We start from the raw sequence: 22,734 nt of genomic DNA, 5'->3' as shown, positions 1-22,734 counted from the left end.
CTCATTTATAGGCTAGCATTACCCTGACACCAAAGCCAGACAAGGATAGAACAAGAGAAGAAAATTTCAGGCCAATATCCCTGATGAACATAGATGCAAAAATCCTCAACAAAATATTAGCAAACCAAATTGACCAATACAATACTTTAAAAGGATCATACACCACAATCAAGTGGGGTTTATTCCAGAGATGCAAGGATAGTTCAGCATCTGCAAATCAATCAGTGTGATAACAAAATGAAGGATAAGGCATCATGTGATCATCTCAATAGATGCAGGAAAAGCATGTGACAAAATTTAATATCCATTTATGATTAAACTTGCAACAAAGTGATTATAGAGGGAACATACTTCAACATAATAAAGACCATATATGACATGCCAACAGCTAACATCATACTCAGTGGTGAAAAGCTGAAAAGCTTTTCCTCTAAGATCAGGAAGAAGACAAAGATGCCCACTCTTGCCACTTTTATTCAACACGTACACACTACTGTATATAAAATAGATAACTAATAAGAACCTACTGTATATCACAGGGAACTCTATTCAATATTCTGTAATGACCTACATGGGAAAAGAATCTAAAAAATAGTGGATATATGTATATGTATAACTCATTCACTCTGCTGAACAGCAGAAACTAACATAACATTTTAAATCAACTATACCCCAATAAAAATTAACTTTAAAAAAAAATAGTATTAGAAGTCCCAGCCACAGCAGTCAGACAAGAAAAAGAAATAAAAGGCATCTAAATTCAAAAGGAAGGAGTAAAACTGTCACTTTTGCCAATGACATGATATTATAAACAGAAAACTCTGAGGACACAACCAAAAAACTATTAGAATAAACAAATTCAGTAAAGTTGCAGGATACAAAAGTCAATATACAGAAATCTATTGTGTTTCTATACACTAATAGCAAACTACCAAAAAGGAAATTGAGAAAACAATTCCATTACAATTGCACCAAAAAGAATAAAATACCTAGGAATAAATTTAACCAAGGAGGGGAAAGAAAACTGAAAACTATAAGACATTCATGAAAGAAATTGAAGAAGACACAAATAAATGGAAGTATATTCCATGCTTATGGATTGGAAGAATTAGTACTGTTACAATGTCCATACTACCCAAAGCAATCTACAGACTTAGAACAATTCCTATCAATACTCAATGGCATTTTTCACAGAACTAGAACAAACAATTCTAAAATTTGTGTGGAACCACAAAAGACTCCAAATAACCAAAGCATTCTTGAGAAAGACAAAGTGTGAGGGACCACACTCCCAATTTAAAACTATACTACAAAACAATAGTAATCAAAACAGTATAGTACTGGCACAAAAGCAGACACATAGATCAATGGAACAGAATAGAGAGCCCAGAAATAATCCCATGCATATATGATCAATTAATTTACAACAAAGGTGCCAAGAATATACAATAGGGAATGGATAGTCTCTTCAATAAATGGTGCTGGGAAAAGTGCACAGCAACAAGCCAAAGGATATCTTACACCATACACACAATTGTATCAACTCAAAATAGATTAAAAACTTGTACGTAAGATCTGAAACCATAAAACCCTGAGTAGAAAACATAGGCAGGTAAAAATAACTGTCATATAATACAGCAGTTCCACTTCTGGGTATTTATTCAAAGAAAATGAAAACACTAACACAAAATATAAAGCACACCTGTGTTCATTGCTACAAAAACAAAACCCAAGTTTATAGATACAGAGAACAGATTATACAGGTTGGTGGTGGGGTGTTGGGGGCAGGGATGGGGAATTGGTCGAGGGAGTCACAAAGTACAAACTTCCAGTTATTAAGTAAATCATGGAGATGTAATGTACAGCATGGCAACTATGGTTAATAATACTGTACTGCATATTTGAAAGTTGCCAAGAAAGTAGATCTTAAAAGTTCTCATCAGAAGAAAAAGAATTCTGTGACAGATGTTAACTAGACTTATTGTGATGATCATTTTGCAATATATATCAATATCGAGTCCAAAAACTTAAAAATAAATTTATGAATGCATAAATACATACAAACATACATACATGCACACATATATACATAAATAACATATGTCCAGGTCCCTGAGACCACCTCCATGTTTGATAATTACTAGGATGACTCACAGAACCCATCGTATAGTTGACTCCATAGTTATGATTTATTAGAGTAAAAGCATACAAAACAAAATTAGCAAAAGGCAAAGGTGAATGGGGCAAAGAACAAAGGAAACCAGTTAGTTGTAAGCTTTCAAGTGTCCTCATCCAGTGGGCCCACACAGTTGTGCTTAAGTTCTCCAGAAAAAAGTTGTAATGACCCATGTGAAATGATGTCTACTTTGGAATCTCGTTAGGCTGACACTTAGTGTCCTGGATTTTTATTGGGAGCTGGTTGAATAGGCGCCCTGTGCCTAGCAGGGTGAATCAAAATTCTAGACTTTCCAAAAGGAAAGCAGTTGTAAATAACTGTTTTTATTGACTTTCTGATTAATGACTTTTCCCTACAATTGTTAACTACTTGGCTTAAATGGCATACTCCCCACTATCACCAAAAAGAAAAATGTCACAGACTATTTGTACTGCCATCTAAATATTTAAGATTCTTAGTTAATAAAGCAGTTATTTCCTTAAGTGTTAAAATTAGTGCCTATTCTTTTCCCACTGCCCTATTCCTACTTCAGATGGTTCTATTCTTCTGGATGTTATGAGTCAGCTGGAACACCAGGACTAAGTCATTTCAAGATTATTCATGTTGTTTGATGTCTTCATTGATATAAAAGTTAGGAACCACTTATAACTTTTAGTTCTGGCATTTCTTCAGTAAACACTCTTCATGGAGGTCTAATACATAAAAAGATGCATTTAGTACTGCTCTGATTGACAGCAATAGGCGAGATTTTGAATCAGAGCCAAGAATCCAATGCCCCGTCATTTTCCTATACCCACCATACTTTTCCACAATTCTTCCTTCGAATGGCTTTGAAAGCTATTGCTTTAGCTCATGAAGAGCTAACTTCAAGGAAAGTTGACTTTTGTTCATTTTTTATTTTTTAAATCTTATATACCTAAATTGACCTTCATCGTTTGACAGTGTATTAATATTTCATTTCAATCTCATAGTATTTAATAACAATAACAACACTATTTTTGATTTGTAAACCACATTATGCTTTGCATAGTTCTGAAAACAATCTCCTATTGAAAGTAGTGGCTGTCCAGTTGTACCCCACATTATAGAGGAGAAACCTCAGGTAGTGCCTTATCCAAGGTCATATAGAAGCAAGTGAAGACTTGCTGAGACTACAGCCTGGTGCTTGTAATTCCCATCCAACATTCTTTCCAATCTATACTTAATGTATTAAGAATATTTGAGGTATTTGATTGAAATATTCTAAAGGAAAATATGTACAGGGAACCATTTTAATCATCTGCTATTACTTTGGATGTTGCATAGAACCATAATAATGTATTTAAAATTTAGTATTTATCTTTCTTTTCTTGTCACCTTCTGTATGCAGAGTATTGAATGCTTTACTTCCAGCCCTAAGAAAACAGTATTGTGCATTAAAAGAATCTGGCCTGTTAAATGCTACTTTTGAGTCTGACTTCAAAGAAATTGAACATTTGGTAGAGAGGAAGAAAGTGGTGGTTTGGGCTGACCAAACTACGGAACATGCAAAGCAAAATGATCTACCAGGGGTTTCTATTCTTATGAACTTTCCACAACTTGGACCAGTTCAGTCTTCTCCTTGTTGTAAGTACAGATTTTATTTCATTAAGTAAATAAACATTATTTCTAAGAAGTAGCCTCTGTTATAATATCAATCAACAGAACAGTCAGTTTTTTAGTAGGTTTGCTATTTTGTGAAGATGGGAGAATTAACTTCAGAATCATTTCAATTAACCAGTATCTTTCAAAGGTATAAGAGTAAGTATGCTTGATGTTCTAAATAATTCTAGCAGTAAAGTTATTTTATTTTACCTTTTTTTGATAAGATAATTTTACTTCCACCCTTCTTTAAAATTTAACCTCTGTTAAAGACTGAAGATTATAATTAAGAATATTATATTCTGTAATACATAACAATCTTCTATGTTCTTAAGATCAGCTAACAGTGTAGAATTTACTGTTTTTCTGTTGGCAGATCACTTGATGTCTCTGCTCTCATAAAAGTGTGCATGGGACATTTTAATTGAAAAACTAACATATAATCTTGGTTTTAAAATATTCAGATTCTATAGCAGTAGAGTGCCCTCTTCAACTTTTCCCAGAACCTCAATCTTCTGTGCTATCTTAGAGATGAATGCCTATTAACAGTTTGGTTATCATTACAGTGTGTGTATAATATTTGTATTAGATAATTAACTCATTAGCTTTTTGTTACATTTCCCATGAATGCTAACATATTGTATATATATTAAACTACAACTGTTTTTATTTGTTTAGTTTATTTGAACAGTTTTAGGGTGCATACATAAAGAATCTAGCATGTTTTTTAATAGTTGTGAGAATTGATGTACCATCATTTACTTAACCATTGTTCTATTGGTGAACAGTGCATGTCAGAGAGCATGCCCATATACAGTAGTTATATGCAGTTTCACTTTCCACCATTTCAGTTACTTGCAGTAAGCTGAGGTCCAAAAATGTTAAATGGAAAATTTCAGAAATAAAAACTTTATAAATTTTAAATTGCACACTGTTCTGAGTATCATGATAAAATCTCATGCTGCCCTACTCTGTCCTTCCCAGGATGTGAATCATCTCTTTGTCCATCATATTCTTCCCATTTGTCATTTAGTAGCCATCTTGGCTATCAGATCGACTGTCACAGTGTTGCAGTGCTTGTATTTAAGTAACCATTGTTTTACTTAATAATGGCCCCAAAGTGCAAGAGTAGTGATGCTAGCAATTTGGGTTTGCCATAGAGAAGCCATAAAGAGCTTCCTTTTAAGTGAAAAGGTGAAAATTCTAGACCTAATAAGGAAAGAAAAATAAATCACGTGCTGTGGTTGCTAAAATTTATGAGAAGAGCGAATACTCTATCCATGAAGTCATGAAGAAGGAGGAAGAAATCATGTTAGTTTTGCTCTTGAACCTCAAATTGCAAAAGTTATGGCCACAATGCATGGTAAGTGCTTAGTTCAGATGGAAAAGGCATTAAATTTGTACAGAAGATATTTTGAGAGAGTGAGCCCACAGTTACAAACTTTTATTACAGTATATTGTTAGAATTGTTCTATTTTATTATTAATTGTTGTTGTTAATCTCTTACTGTGCCTAATTTATAAATTGCACTTTACCTTAGGTAGATATGTATAGGAAAAAAAAAAAAACAGTAAATATATGGTTCAGTGCTATCTGCGGTTTCAGGTATCCACTGGTAGTCTTGGTATGTTTTCCCCCTTGGATAAGGGGAGACTACTGTATTCCCATGTCTGCATGTGTACTAGTTGCCTAGGAACTAATTTGCTGGGTCAGAGAACAAATAATTTTTTTTTTAATTAAAATGATCTGTCAAACTCTCCAAAAGTTTTCTTATACAAATGTTTATGAGATTTTACATTTGTTTATGTCTCATCTTTACCTTAACCCAAAGTAATAACAGCAACACTAAATTAATGTATATTCTTTTTAAATTTGCAACTCTTATTTTTAGTGATGTTAATTCTTTGAAGTTTGTGGAGACTTCTTTAAAGCCCAGCATAGAGTTGGTGTAAATGTTTCAATTATGCTTTTAAAGAATATATTAAGTCGGGTCAAATTGGTTGTGTTCTTCAAATCTTGTTCTTACTGACTTATTTTTTAATTCATGTTCTATCAAATACTGAGGTGAACTATTAAAAACTTCATCTTTTACTGTGGATTTTTCCATTTATATCAGGCTTCTATTGCAACGCTAAAAAATTAATACAAACATATCAACTTAAAATAACACTGATTTATTATCTCAGAGTTCTGTAGATTGGAAGTCCAGCAGGCTCAGTTGGTTACTCTGCCTCGAGTATCACAGGCTGTAATCAAGGTGTCAGCTAGTTGGGTCTCCTATCTGGAGTTTCTGGGGGAGAATGTGCTTCGAAGCTCATGCCGGTTGTTTGCAGAATTCAATTCTGTGTGGCTGTAAGGCTGATGTCCCTGTTTTCTTGTTGGCTATTGGTCAGGCAGCTCGAATTCAGAGCAAGTCCAAACTTGCTAAAGTACCTGGCATTGTGCAGGCACTCAGTTTTTAGAGGTCAGCCCTATTCCCTAGCATGTGGTCCTCTTCATCACTTCATCTCCTAGCCAACAAAGGCAGGTCAAGTCATTCTCATGCTTCAGATCACTCTTACCTTCCCTTCTGCCTCATCTCTTCTGCCTACAGTTAGAGAAAGTTTTTGCTTTTAAGCACTCATATGATTAGATTGAGCCCATCAGGTAATCTAAAATAATCTCCCTATCTTAAATTTCATAACCTCAATTACTTCTGAAGATGTATGTATCTTACTTATTTTCTTGAAGACTGTTTAGCTGGGTACAGAATTCCAGTTTGGTGTTCTATTTTAGCACTTTAAAGATATCATTTCATTATCTCCTGGTTTTTGTTGTTGCTTTTGTAGCCAGCTTTCATTCTAAGTGTTGCTCCTTTGAATATAATCTGACTTCTGGCTTCCTAAAATGTTTTCTCTTTGTCTTTGGAGTCTTAGTAGTTTTGCTATATTGTGCCTAAATGTAATTTTATTTCTACCTCTCTTACTTGGGTTCACAGGACTCTCTGAATTTGTGTCTGCATTATTTTTCAGCAGTTTCGTAAAGTTCTTAACCATTATATCTTCAAATATTGCTTCTGCCACTTTTATTCTCTTCTCTACTTCTGAGACTCCAATTATATTACATGGTACCTTCTTATTGTCTTAGCTATGACTTTTACTCTTCTGCTTTTCATTGTTTTTTCTCTTCCTGGAAATTTCTTTTCACATATTCTGTAGTTTCTCTTTTCAGCTGTGTCAAATGGTTCTTAAATCCATCAAGTTCCCTATCTCAGTTATATTTCAATTCCAGAATTTCCATTTGATTCTTTTTTTATAGTTTCCATTTCTTTGCAGAAATTCTCACTGAATACGGTGGGTGAAGTCTGTGCCTGAGAATTCCCAAGCCTAGAACCCACTGCGTCTGTTTCTGTTCTCTTTCTGCTGGATTTCTTTCATGTGCATTTCCTTGAATGCATGCTAATTTTTGTGCATCCCACATGTATTTGCAGAATCGTTTGTAGAAATCCTTTGAGGCTTCTGATAACAATGTCTTCCTCAGAGAGGATTAATATTTGCTTATTCCAGGCTCCTTTTGGCATTAGCAGTCTAAAATCATTTCAGTCCAGTTTTAGAGACTGAGATAATTTGAAACTGAACTTCAGCTTCTGGGAGGGCCTGCCTACTCCTAGTTTACCCTGTGGAGTTTAACTGTGCCCCAACTCAAATTGGGGAGGGTTTAGGAAGAACTCCCTTTAGTAGGCACTAAATTCCGGTTCCTGCATCCCAGTCCTACAAAGCTCTCAACAATGTTACTAAGCTGTTCTGCCACCTCCAGCATCAGCAAATAACCTTGAGGGGAAAATAGCTGTAAATGCAGAGATTACTTTCCTGAGCCTTCAACTTCCTCCTGATACCTGCCTATAATTCTTCACAATCTTGTTAGCTCTCCTGTGCCTTCAAGCCTGTGTATTTTATATTTTGTCCAGATTTTTTACTTGCCTTCAGTAGAGAGGTTGCTCTGAATTACCTAGGTCTCTTATTATTAGGTTTCCTATACTGTATCTTTACATTAAGATGACAGGCAAGTTGGGGTTATATGTATATTCTTTTTCTCTTAATAAAGCATTATCTTCATCAGAAGTGACCTCGTTGAGATCATTAGAAGGAAAACTTAAGATTTTTTTCAGATTCTCTCATACCTTTGGGGCCTTGATTCTTTATTTATAGTGCATTCAAGATGTTGGAGAGGAAATAGAGTTTTTAACACCAAGATTAAGAAATACTGACCACCTGCTATGTGATGATCATTATCCCTTATTTAAAAATCTGTATTTCACTTACAGTGTAATTGCGTAGACTATACTTGTCAACAGTAAAACAAAACATTTATTTGGTTCTGAATTCTTTTTCGCAACATATTCAAAAGGAAAGACTATTGAGGTTATGTTACCTTTTATAATCATGAACTTTCTTCTGAAAATGTATCAGAAGGCGGGTTTTGTTTTTATTATGTTTTGTTCTTACTTTATTATTTTAATATTCAAGTGATTTTATAGATTATTTGCTTAGTATGTCTTGTTCATTCCATGAATTATGTATGTTATATTCATTATGAAGAGAGAGTCAAAGATGAATAACAGGGAAGGGGTATAAAGTGAGTACATTTATAAATGTTTATTTTTCTTAGTCTTAGAATATTGAAGTAGTTCATTTTAAAAAGTAAATAGTGAAATTTACTCTTGAATTTCTAAAGACATGAAGCAATAGCCAAATAGCATATATTGCTAAAATTTATCAATAAATAGTCTTAACAAATTTTAGAAGTAAAATTCAACTAAAGCAAAACATGAGTCAAATGTGTCTCATTCATCTTAAGCTTATACATGTGCGACTGACTTTTTTCCTATACTCCTGTAATGTCAACTGGTTTTGTTGTTAAATTTCAAAATTACTAAATGCTGTGGGGTTTGAATATTTTATTTCTGGTGCTTTAAAAAGTATTTACTAGATCAGCTACATTCTTTGTATTTAAAACACACACACTGTGTTTTTAAAAATCTGATGAGATTAACTATAATTGATATAATCTGTACTCTGTTGTTAGGAATTTAGGTTAATAAATTTTCATTATTGTAAATAATATTGTAGTGAGCAAATATATACATTTATCCTGGTGCTCATGCCTGATTACCCCTATGATAAACTCCTAGAAGTGGAATTTCTGGCTCAAGAAATCTACACTTCTTTAAAAGTTTCTAATATATATTGCTAAGTAACTTCTCCCTCTCCTATATGGTTGTACCAATTTTAACTCCCATGAACAGTGTAAGAAAATGAGCTCCTTGATTCTCCAAGTGGGGAGGTTGTTAGTAAAGGGGCTGGAATGGTGAACCCGAGCACCAGGAGATGAATACATGAGGTGCGTTTTAGAAACCTTTCCCGATCACACCGTGTACCATCCTCTGGGTTTCCCATGCATGTTTTAGCTGTAGGAAGATTCCCCTGAACCTGGAGATTGGGAACCCATGGAATGGGTACCATGCAGTATTACTTTAAAGGGTCTGCATTTGCTCACCCAACCTCACCAATCCTCTCAGCCCCAAGAGTGTCCAGGCTTATGTCTCATCCAGGTGTGGGTCTAGATGTGGTCAATCCAGGTTGCATCACAGCCCCTGAACGAATTTTGTAAGAATTTCTCTCTCTTTCACTGTCTTTGTTTTTCGGGGTTTTTTTGTTTGTTTGTTTGTTTTTTGTAATTTATTTTTATTATGGGGTTTAGCTGATTTTCAATGCTGTGTTTATGCCACTTTACACCCAGTTGATTCACTTACAGAGAGATATCAATAAATACTTTTTAAGATTAAAAAGGAAAGAAAAGAAAACGAGCTCCTTTTAGCTTCACCAGCTGTTGCTGTTAAAATATTTTTAATTTTTAGAAAATCATTTTCAAACACACATAGAAATACAAAGAAAACTATAATGAGCCTCATGTTCTGTACCTATCACCTAACTTTAAGAATTATCTCATGGCTAGTCTTGAGAACCCCATCTGCTTTCCTCCACCCCATCTATATCTACACTGGATTATTTTGAAGGAAAACTCAGGCAACATATCATTTCTTCCATGTATCTTAGTGTCTCTAAAAGAAAACACAGTGCTCTTTTCATAACTAATGCCATCAGTGTTCAAATTTCCTCCATTGTCCCGTAAATGATTTCTTTTTATAGCTTTTTTATATCAGTATCCAGACAAGGCCCATACTTTGTCATTGGTTGGGATGTATCTATTAAATCCTTTTAAATCTGGGGTTCTCTCTCCCTCTTTTGTCTTTGCTAATTACTTATTGATTCTTTGCCACTTTAATAGTCATAAATATTATCTTCTTTCCATTTTTTCTTTGTTTACTAGTATACTTGAGTGTATTTTTTTCCATCTATTTAAGGATATATTTTCTGTGAATGACCTAGCCAATCATTTGAACATTATTTTTCACATAGTCATGTATAGCAAAAATTGTTACTTATTTACAAGAGCTTAAGATATGGATGTTTATTCATTCATTCAGTAATATTTATTGAACTTTAACTGTGTGCCAGGCACTTATCTGATGGTAAGGATACCTCAAAGTACAAAGGCAGATCATGTAGAACCTTGTAGGTCATTATAAGGATATAGGCTTTTACTCTGAACTAAACGGAACTATGGCATGATCTAAGCAGAGAAGTAACATATCTTAGTCATGTTTTTATAAGATCCCTCTGGTTTCTGTGTTGAGAATAGATTGTCATATGGCAAGGGCTGAAACTTAAGACACCACTGCAATAACCCAAGTAAAAGATGGTGGTAGCTCGACCAGGTTGGTAGCAGTGGAGTTGGTGAGAAGTGGTCAGATTCTAATATATTTTGAAGGTAGAGCCAGCAGGATTTCCTGACAAATTGGATTTGGGGTGTGAGAGAAAGAAAGGGCAAAATTGACTAAGATTTCTGAACTCCGCAACTGAAAGAATCCAGTCACCTTAAAAGAGATGGTGGAGCAGGTTTATAGGGTAGAGGTGACAGAAGATTAGGAGTTCAGTTTGGAGCATTTTAAATTTGTCTAAGATACATCCAAGTGGAGATATCATGTAAGCAGTTGGATATAAGAATCTGGAGTTTAGAAGTCTGAACTGAAAGATAAATTTGAGAATTGTTAACATTTAGATGATATTTAAAGCCATAGGACTAGATGAGATCATCAAAGGATATTAACTCTTTCCTGTAAGATACATGTTGCAAGTATATTCTTCAAGTTTATCATTTACTGTTAACTTTGTTTGAGATGTCCTTTTTAATACTGAAATTTTAAACTTTTATCTAATAAAATAGCTTCATTTGTTTTTTTTTCCCCCCTGCCTTTGGAATTATTCCTCAAAAGGCCTTTTCACCTATAAGTTTTTTTAATTTTTGCTTCCATTTACTCCAGGTTTATTTTGATGTACGTTAACAGGCAAGACTCTAACTTAATTTTTTTCCAAAGAGCTAGTCATTCCTGTATAATATATTGACAGTCTGTCCTTATGGCACCATTAATTTACATACAGTAGTCATAGGTAATTCTGTTTATTGGATTTTTATCTTATTATTTTGCCTATTTGTCTATCCTAGAGCTAGTAACTATTATTTTAAAAACTAATAGTTTATAGTATTTTTTGACATATAGCAGTGCTGGTCCCCCTTTTTTATTCTTTGTTTTTAAAGTGTCCCTGACTAAGAAATGTCTGTCAGAATCATTTTTTTCTGATTCCAAGGAAGTAAAATCTTTTAAAAATTTTGTAAATTAATTTTGTCTTCACATTTTCCTACTGTCAAATCTTCTCACTCTAGAATAGTTTGCCTCTCCATATGCATACCCTCTTGTATGTTCCTCAGCAAAATTTTAGAATTTTCTTCATATATGTCTTATATATTTGTTAATTAAAGATATCCTTAGTTTTTATATTTTTGTTATATAGACTAATTTTATTTTTCTTATATTAATAAGCCTATATTACTTCTTATTCAAGAAGAAATTAACTTTTTTAATTTTGTTAATTTTAATACTTTACCAATGTCAGTACTTAATTTTGGGATAGATATTTATTTGACTTAAAATCTTTGCTTCCAAACTACATGTCTGTTGACTTGGAGTAAAACATGCACCTATTTTGGGTCTGGAAAACAGAGAAAGCACTCACTGAGTGCCATGCAGGGTGGGGATGCCGGCAGCAGGGTTTAATTATGGAACTGATAAAATTTCTGACATTAAATGAAAAGTCAAGATTTCCTCATTACCCATCTGGAAACTCACATTTAGTAATATTTCTGTCTCTAACCTTTCCTTTTCTTAAATTTTGCACCCCATGTCAGTGATTTTATCTTAGAGTACAATAAAAGATACTAGTAGAACCAGTTTCTTATAGTACAGATATTCTGATTGAATACAGGGTTCTTATGGAAGTTTGTTTCCCCTGTAATTACTTGAATACAAAGATGTTTCATTTTATAAAAAAGATCTCTATACTAATTCCTCGTATAATAAATATGAAGCAGCAAAATGCTTACAAACTGAATCTTTCATATATCTTCCCATTTGGCAACAAAATTTAATCAGTGCCAATAGACAATGAAAGTCTTTTTTGAAGCCCTAAATACATTTCGTTTGGCCCTTAGTCTCCTTGTACACAAGGCATTGTTCAGTTATTCACCTGTAACTGCAAATATTACTGTAAATTAAAAGGTTCTTTGCATTGTCATTTTCTTTTTTTCCATCTTACATAAGCATGAATACTAGGAAAATGAGACTGAGAGGAAAACATGGTATCTGCTATTTCCCACGGAGACAGGTTTCAAAAGGTTATGGTTGATTTATTACTCAGAATGCTGGATTAATTTAAAGGACTGTAACAGTTCTTAAAATGTATTCTCTCTTTGTGATATTCGTAAATAGCTGATATTATCTCTGTAGGCATTAATTACTACAATAACCACAATAGTGTCTTATGAATACATTATAAAATGTTTATTATTTTGGTTAATTCACTAGTACCTTAAGGTTATTTATCTTTTAAATAGTTAAAATTCATTCACCTGTACATTTGCATCTGCAAATTCCGTGAGTCACAAGGCTGTTAAAAAGAATCCAGATTTATGATTAGTACAGTAATTGTATCAATCACTTGTAGCCTAGAAGTGTTTATTGAAATGCATATATTAATATTTGATTTCACTTTAGAACTTTGCCAACTAATTTTAACTTAGCATAGTTTCCCAAAATACTTGCTCACGTACTTATTAACATGAGAGCTAGCAAAAGAAAAATCCTTGCCATCATTTTGTACCAAACCTCAATTAGATCTAATCCCATTCATCAGTGTCTCCCTGTCATGAACCCTACTTTGCAGCCTGTGACTCATGTTTGCTAAATACTGCATTCTGCTTTTTACACTAACGTACAGCTCTGTAAATCTTTTAACATTTGCAGTCTTAAGCTTTTGATAAATTAGTTCCCCTGGGTAAAATCATTCAGGACACATGATATGGCACATCAAAAATGACCCCAGAAGACCTGCCCATTGTTTAAGAGGGGGATTTTTAACTCATTAGTGATAAATTATCTAGTCTGTCTATTTAGAGGAACCATCTGTGGAATATTTCAAAAAGCTGAAAAATAAATATAGACCCCTCCTACCTAAGAAACCACATGAAATTGCCAGTTAGTACTTGTGTTTTAGAGATTTATTTAAACAGAGAATAGAGTGATGATTCTTAATTCAGTTTATTTTAAAACATTTTGAGAAGATTTGATGTAAGAAATGAATAATTATAGTGATATCTAGGACAGTTTCCATTTCTCACCTCTCCCCCTCTACAATCTACTCTTCACCCTAAAATGATCTTCCTAGCAAAGTTCAGACCCCTTACTTAGAAGAACCTTTAAAGGCTTTCCCAGCTCCATGCAGACTCACTTCCCTATGGCACTCAGTGTCCCAACCTCCTCTTAAACATGCTTTCATTTTCTTGCCTCTACAGTTTCCAGGCTTCTCCCTCGATCTTGAGTGCTACTTTCTCTCCATCCCACATCCTAGCACATTAAGATCCTTATCCTCATTGACAGTCCAATTTAGATACTGCCTTCTTTGTGAAACCTTCCCATTAATGAGTCCTCCCCACTTTGCCTGCACACACTCTTTTACATTTCCATTATATTTTTTATTCCATTGTTATAACAATTATCATATCTTACCTTCCCTCTCCCCAGCAAACTATAACTTCATTGACAGTCAAAAACAGTTTTTTCATCATTTTTAGGTTTATCGCCCCTTTCACTAATGTTTTAACCTCATTTTGCTTTTTTTCACAGAACCCCTTGTTATACACACATTTTCCTATCAAATATGAATTTAAGTAATTTTTGTTACCTGCATATTATATTTACCTAATCCCCTATTAATGAACGTTCAGTTGTTTTCCCTTTCTTGCTGTTGTAAGCAACACTCCACTGGACATCTGTGTGTGTGTGTGCATATTTTGCGACTTGTTTAATTATTTCCTTAGGCTAAGACCCCCAAAAGTAGAATAGTTAGGTCAAAGTGTCTGTACATTTTTAAAGCATTTGATATGCATTGTCAGGTTATTCTCCAGAACTATCATAAGTGTACAGTCCACCCCGATAAAGGGGGGTAGAAGGTGAATATTTTTTTAATGTGCTTTTGTCCATTTGTATTTCATTCTGAGTTACCTGTTTATCTCCTTTGTCTTATTTTTCTATTATCTTTCATTTTCCTTATTTACTTTGTTTGATAGATAGATGACCACATATGTATATATATAGATATACATATATATACAGACAAGAGCTTTAAACACTTTGCCATATATGATACATATTTTTCTTTTACTTATGGTGGTTGTTAATTTCTACGTAACCCAACTTTAAATTATAAAGGTATTTATCTATTTAATTCACATTTATGTTTTCTTTCTTCTAGTAGTAGTAGGTAGATGACATCTCAGTTTTGAGGGGTTGAAATGGTATAGTGCCTTCTATTCATATTTTTGGGTCTGTGAAGAAAATTTTGTATTTTTAAGTCTTCATTATAATCATATTTATATATGTTATTACTTTGTATTGCTTGGTTTCTTTACCTGACTTGCCCCTGGTAAATCAATAAGAGACTTTAGTTATGCCAACAACAAATATGATTGATATATGAGCATATCACTTTTCTTGCTGTGAGCAACAAATTATAAAGTAGGAAAGTTTAAGTGAACATTAAGATCATATAGTGCTAAATTCTGGTTCTGTGTTTGAGATGAACCCCACTGTGATTTTCCTGGTGGCCTATAATTAATCAAGAATTAGTATGACCATTTTAAAGTGGAAATTCAGTAAAAACTATATACATTGCTAAACTATATGATTTTTATGATGTAAGAATATTATAAAGTAAGGGTTTCTATTACTTGGGCCTTTCTTTTTTTGCTACTATGAAACATGTGTAAGTTTTAACTTCCTTTTCCTCTGTAATGGGCATTGGTTTAAAATTATTTAGATGTGACTTGTTGTTAATAATGCATTGATTTAAGGGCATTTCTAATAATAATTAAAAGAATTCATTTAAAAGTAAAAATATACTGACATTTCCTAAAACTGCTTTTAGGAAAACAGACAAAACAAGCCTGTTTTTTTCTGTTTTCTATTAAAATGCATGTTGGATGATGTGTAACAAATTCTAAACAGTATACTTACTGCTGTTTATTGATTCATCTATGTTTAGGTATTATCAGCTCATTCTAAGAGATGAAGATTTAGCTCGTTTACACCACCACTTTCTTTCTTTTTCCTACTAATGTACTAGCATATTATATAATATATAATTATCTTAAATTATATAATATCCTTGTGTATTAGTAGGATCATATAAGAAGTGGCCTATATTAATATATGTAACATTTAATCCTATGGCCTCGTTAAGGAAATTTTTTAAAATAAGCAAAAAAATAAATATTGTAAAAAAAATCTTTTAAAAGTAAAAATATACTGACATTTCTTAAAACTACTTTTAGAAAGACAGACATGAAACAACTCTTTCCTGCTTTCTACTGGAAATATTTTAGAGTCCTAAATCAAATCTGTGGGATAAGCTTCTTGGAGAAATGAAATATTTGAAAGATTGAAATAATGAAGCAAACTAGATTATGCTCACAAGTGGACTTAAATAACTTAAAGAACAATGCAGCCAGTAAATACATTTTTACATGTTTCTCTTCAGGTGTAGGCAATTTCTCAAATGTCTTTTTCATATATTTCTTTATGAGACTCTCCTGTATTTCACTAACAAAGTCAAAATATCTAATTTATTGCTTTTATTGCACCGCCATTAGTTGATCATATTCCTTAAAATTTCAGAAGTTTGGGGGAATGATGGCAAATGGCAGGTTAATATCTAAACTGTGTTTACTTCTTCATTAACCACTTAACCAGTCATCAAATATTTGTTCATAATTTCTTTTAACCACTTAGCAAATATAATTTAGTGATCAGACAAATTAATTCTAATTTTATTACTATTTTTACTGTTTTTGTTTTGATATTAAGTTGTGGCTTATATTAATAGCATATTTTATTCTATAAAATGCTACACAGACTACACAAATGTTAACGTTCTTATGTTGTAATCTAGGTAACATTGTGTTAGAATTTGGAATACTACTGATGAAAATTGTATTTTTTCACTATCCACAATTTTAGCACTTGCATTTAGAGTTAATTTTGAAAGTGGTTTTAATACTTAAAAGACTTTGAAAGGCTTGTAAACCTTGGCAGTCTCAACAAATGTTTTTTTCTGACTTCCTTTTTAAGTCTCTTTATGGACTTACAGTAAACAAACTTTTTGAAGCGGGAATCTCTAGCCATAATGTAGGAACAGATAAATAGAACACTAAACCACTTTATCCTGAAATGCACATTTTCAGCTGTATATATGATGCCTTAAAGCACCATATAAATATTTTAAGATATTTCTTAAACTATTAATGGTTAAGTATTACAAAGACTAGGATTGGATTCATTAAGCAAAATTTACCCTAGGGTTTAGAAGAGAGACTTTTCTATATCTCTCATTAGCTCTGATCTGTCTCTGATCACTTTTCAAATCCTGGTCTAAATTGTAGGACATAGTCATTTTGAAAAGTTATATTATTTAATCATATAACTTTCATTGCCTACCCTCTTCCCTAAACCTCTTCCCTAAAGGAGTTGATGAATAAATCTCTAGCATTGTTTATGCATTTTTTGCTTAAAAGACTTCATAACTATAAAAACAACAATAGGGTGCATTATATTGTTATTTTATTAATATGTGCCTTCAACTATTTGAGGTGTTAAAAAGCCCTAAGAGATCGTCTTGAATTTCAAGATAACTATGTTAGACCTTTATAAGTAAAGCAATACCAAAGTTATTTTTCAATGAACATTTTCTCTCCGGGAAGTTCCCAAACTGTTCTTTAGAATTATATGTATTCTAGTTAATTTGAAAACAGTAATAGAAAATGTCTTGATCCTTAAAGTGGTATCCTCTCTGTTTTTTGTTTTTGTTTTTGTTTTTTATCCTCTCTGTTTAATCATCTGAATATCTCAACAGACCTGTGAAGAAATTAAAGTATATCTTACCTTCGTATGGAATCTAAATGTAAAGATAAAGATAGGTATAAGAAATATCATTAAAGCTAGAGGTCTTTAGGACACTTAAAATATCTGAAAGCAAACTGATTAAATCCATGTCCTCATACAAAATATATCTTTCATTTCTTAGAATTTTTGCTATCTAAGCTTTATTTTTATTTCTACTATTTATTATGTGCTATAAACTTTAAAGCATAACAGAATTACACATGCTAACGTTCAGATTTCACAAGTGGTTTACCTCTTCCCTGAAGAAGAGGAATTTTCCTTCATTCCTGGGACTCATGACTTTAAATCCATTCTGCTCATTCTCACCATATTGAATGATTTATTTTTTGCTGATTGATTCACATTTTTATTGGCCCTCTTTAAATTACTAGGTAGATAACTGTTCTGCCTTTCTTTTTGTTGCATGCTAGGGAAGACATAAGTAGGAGAGTGAGATGATAAGCCAGTGGAGAATGGGGCTAAATAAAAGATCTTTCCCACCTTCCCTAGGCCTAGAATGTTCATTTTGCCCTTCTATTAGATTGCCAATTCCATTTCATGTTATCTGCTTGCATGTTTCAGTTTAGACTCATAGCTTTGGCTAGTTTGACCCCACTCAAAGTCCACAGATTTGGGGTAAAGCTATCCCAGGACAAGCAAGAGATGTGATTTTGGACTGCTCTTTCCTTTTATAGCCCCAAAGTTTAACCATTTTTCTTTTCATTAAAAGATTCTGCATGTGTGTGCGTGTGTGTGTGTGTGTCTGTCTCTCCCCTCTCCCCCTGCCCCCTCCTTTTTTCCCCCTCTTCACCTCCACCTCCTTTTAAAATTCAGTTTATATTTTTATAAAAGTAATACCTGCACATAATTTAGAAAGCTAACAAGTACTATAATATTTGTGTAGGTATCCCTTGCCCTATTGCTGCCCACTCCCAATTCTTATTCACCTTTTAGCTATTTCTTTTGATTTTTCCTCCTAATTTCTAAATTTAAAATTTATACTGCTAATTCTTATTTGTTTTTATTTTTCCAATTTTAGATGTTATCTACTTACTTTTATTTCATTTTATTTTAAAGGATTTAACTCCTTTACAATGTGTATACATTTCCTCCTGTCCCCCTTTTTGCCAAAAGAGTTTTTCACCTTTTTAAAAATAAATCTCTAGAGTGTTATCAAGTAAATATCGTTCTCTGTTGAGCTACGAAGTGTATAAATTCTCTTTCTTGTACAGCTTTATGGTTTCTGTGTGTAGTATTTGTTTTTTTTCCCATCCTCTTTCTTGTTTTCTCCTTTATTCTACGGAAGTTCGTCCTCCAATAAATTCTGGAGAATGGGTGCATAGGAAGTAAAATTTTTTCAGACCTTGGATGTACAGCAGTATTTTTATTTTCTGATTGACTAGGTATGGAATTCTAAGTTGGAAATAATTTTTCTAAGAACTGTGAAGACATTGCTCCATTGATTTCTAGATTTCAGTGTTGCCATTAACTGTCATGCCATTTTTATTCTTCATACTTTGTGTGGGACTTTTTCTCCCAGGAAGATTTTGGGATCCTTGGTATTCTGAAATGTCACAATGCTATACCTTGGTGTTAGTCTTTTTTAAGTTCATTATGCTAAACAGTTTGTGGGCCTTTTGCACTGGAAACCTTTATCCTTTCACTCTGAGAAATTTTCACATATATATTCAAGCACTTCCACGTGCTTACATACATAAACCTCCATAATATGTTTCTGCCCTTCTTTCTGTTCTGTCTTTGGAACACTTATCATTCTGATGTTGGATCTTCTGGATTGATCCTCTAATTCTATTATCTGTTTTCTAGTATTTACCTCTTTTGGTTTGTTTGTTCTTCTTTCTAGGAGGTGTCTTCCACTTTATCTTAGAACCTTTACTTTTATTTTGTTTTCCTCTCATTTTAAATTTCTAAGAACTCTTTCTTAAAATTCAGTGTTTCTTCTTATAGCACTTTGGTTTTGCTTCATGAATGTAATAATGTCTCATTTCTCAGAAGATATTAATTATGGTTATCCTAATATACTCATTTATTTCCTCTCACTTTTTTTTCCTGTGTGTAGTCATATGTCTTGATTATCATGTTGAAAGACATACTCTCAAATATCTGGTGACCCTGGTTGTGTTCTGTGTACATAGTTCGGTCTTTCAGCTAATGAGCCATATTTCCTTCTGCTCTGTTTTCTGTGACTTTTTCACCCCCTTTTCGCTCATGGGGTCTGTAGGTACATGCTTTGATTTGGTTTTGATGGGGTTTTTGTTTGTTTTTTTTCAAAATTGGGATCATGCTGTATTTAAATTTCTTTACTGCTTCATTTCATGGGATATTTTCCCAAATCATCAGATAATCTGTAAAATATGTCTTTAAATAACCGTGTAATTATGTATATCCCATGTTTTATTTAGCCATTATCCTAATTGATTAAATTCTCCCTGTGGTAGGAGCTTGGTGTAGGTAAAACGTGGCTTCTGGATTATCAGAAGGCCTGAGTTTGTGTGCCAGTTCTGCCTCTCCTTTATACTGTATTATCCTTTTACTGGTCCAGTGAGTTTCCTCTGTGCTTATTAGTAGTATGGTTTTGCCCTTAACTTCCTGATAATCAAGTAGATAGTAAGGTCCAGAGATATGGGGGAAGTGCATTCCTTTTCATGGATCTCACAGCCCAGGGAGTGTAGAAAAGAAACCAGAGCCTCAGGTAGCCTCAGGTAGAAACTTTGCCTCTTTGCCACCAGTGCTGGGAGCAAGGCCCACAGGGTTGGGCACTTTCTGTTCAGTGTTCCTTTCTACGGTGAGACAGCTAGACCAGGACTGAATCTTAGGGCCTCTTAGTGCTGCTGCTAGCGTTCACATATTGTCATTTCACTGTATCTCATAGTGTTGTCTCACCCTTTCTCCTCCTACCCTATCTACTCCCTCATCCCTGTTCCTCATTTAAGGAACTTCAGTGACATTCTTCCAGTGCCTTTTACTTCACTCCCAAGGATAGCATTGAAGGATGAAGTGGGGAAATTATAAGTTATTCTCTCTATGCCTTCCTTTTTTCCAGTTCTAGCTACACAATATTTCTCATAAGGTCCTCTACTGTCCTGGTGTGCAGATAATACTCTTCTCTTATTACTAACATTAGAGCAAGTTTTCTCCTATTTCTATTATATGGTCATTTTAAAGGGAATCTGGAAGGGGAGCTACATACCTCTACTCAGATTACCACCTTGGTTAAAACTGGTTTTCTTTTACAAAGTTAACCTTCATATCTCTTCTTGTACTAAGGGTGTTTCTAAGGCGAGACATTTAAGGCGGAGCCAACCAAGGACTGGATCTTCTAGTGAGCAATTTAAGTATTCAGTGCCTTTCTATCTTGTGCCCCTACCAAAAAGAAAAGGTTCTAATATCGTGTATATCATATATTACTTGATTAATGCATTCACTACAAGACCACATTTTGCATTTTCAAGGCTTCGCTAAACATGGATTTAAAATGCATTGGCTCCTTTTAAAGTAATTGAATGTTCAAGATAATTAACAAGATATTGGGAGTGAAGCAGTCAGCGCTTGTGTCTGAAATCGCAGTATGTCTATGTCTGGAAGTGAAGATAAATGTTTCAGTTGTTTGAGGGTGTTTAGAGATGAGAAAGTAGAGTGCCTGACCTAAAAGTAGATGCCCTTTCCCATCACTCTATTAACTTACATCTTCCCCTCACATTGCTTTTCGTACAACTTCCTAGGAGCCAAAATCCATTTTCAATAAATTTTCTTCTTTCTGCCACCCTTGTTCTAGAACCATTTCCTACTTAGCCTCACTCTCCTTCCTTCCTTTTCCCTACCCCAGCATGATAATAACACCCATCATCTCTAACTAAGAAATCATATCCTCAAACCCCAAAGAGACCAGAGAGGGAAGGAGGCAGGTTCTAAGACACCTGAATTCACTTGGATCAGAGCTCCTCAAGGGGACAGGACTTCAAGCTTGATGAGTGGAGGCTGGGAGCAGGTAATGTCAGTAAGAAGAGAATGCCAAATTTGAGGGATGATATTTAGGACCTTTTGAACTTCTCTGTAATTGTGCATGTCAAATGGTTCATGGTTTTATGGAATGTTGTCAATTTCTGTAAAATGGTATAAAATTAATATATACTACTCCTTTGTGTGAACTCCTTATCTTTGTTCCTGATTGTCAGATACCTCATCACACCTATGTATGTTATTACATACATTCTGGATTTATTTTATATAATTTTTATCTGATTATTTGATTACCACACCCTTCCCACATCTATCACTACTACTACCACTCGAGCCCAAGCTCTTGTTACTTCTTGCCTGAGCTATAGCAATAGTCTTGTTACTGTTCTTGTTCCTTGTTTCCTCTCTTACCCATTCATATTTTCTCCACACAGTAAGCAAAGCAATCTTTTTTAAAAATGTAAATCAGATCACATCATAACCATGCTTAGAATCCTCCACAGATATCCCTTTGCACTTGGAATAAATCCAAGCCCTTATCCATATATCCTAACACAGGCTAGCCTCTTTCAATATCTCTAGCTTCTCATTTCTTCTCTCCCTCTAACTCACTACACTTCAGTCACACTAGCCTTCTCTCGTTTCCTTGAGCTCAACAAATTTATTGTTGCCACTGGGTCTTGCGCTTCCTGTTTCCTCTGCCTCTTTCCCCAGATCTTTGTAGGCCTGCCTCCTTCATAGCCATTCAAGTCTCAGATCACATATCCCATTCTTAGAATCACCTTCCCTGGCCATCATAAACCACACCCCTCCTATCTCCCATCACCCTCTACTCCACTTTTCTGTCTTACTGTCTTTACAGCTCATATATCATTATTAACGTATTAAGATAATTTATTTTTCTGCCTTCTCCCCTCAGAAATGTAAATTCTTAACTGTTCTGTTTTCTGCTATATTCTCAATACCTAGAAAAGGTCTGGAACATGGCAGTGCTTAATACTAGATGAATGAACAAACAGTGAATCTTTTTATGCACATGCAGTCCTCTTAGGTTGTTTTTCTTGTTCCATAGCTGACTACAGCCTTTTTTTTCATTAATCAAATAAACGTTGATACCGTATTGAAAATAATAGTAGTAACTTCTTTTAAAGGTCTCGACGTTATGGTTATTGTTATAATTTGGACATGAATTTCAACAAGTCATATTCACATAACCATGGATCATAACCATTTCAGAGCAATAGAAATGCAGTACACCTACACTGTGCTGGAGAATTAAAGTTCCAAGACATGGTCTAGAAATAAC

General features: G+C 33.8%; 1 protein-coding gene across 1 annotated transcript in view; it reads left to right on the top strand.

The window, feature by feature from the left end:
- Window positions 1-22,734, top strand: part of KIF18A (kinesin family member 18A) — a 78,964-nt gene that overhangs the window by 42,921 nt on the left and 13,309 nt on the right. The window contains exon 13 of the mRNA XM_060017362.1: window positions 3,546-3,781. Coding sequence (XP_059873345.1) covers window positions 3,546-3,781 — 236 coding nt within the window. The remainder of the gene's footprint in view (window positions 1-3,545; window positions 3,782-22,734) is intronic.

The sequence above is a fragment of the Delphinus delphis genome, chromosome 8 (genome assembly GCF_949987515.2).
Source record: "Delphinus delphis chromosome 8, mDelDel1.2, whole genome shotgun sequence".
Classification (NCBI taxonomy): Eukaryota; Metazoa; Chordata; class Mammalia; order Artiodactyla; family Delphinidae; genus Delphinus; species Delphinus delphis.
The sequence above is the reverse complement of the archived record's forward strand: the minus strand, read 5'-3'. Positions and strand labels throughout refer to the sequence as shown.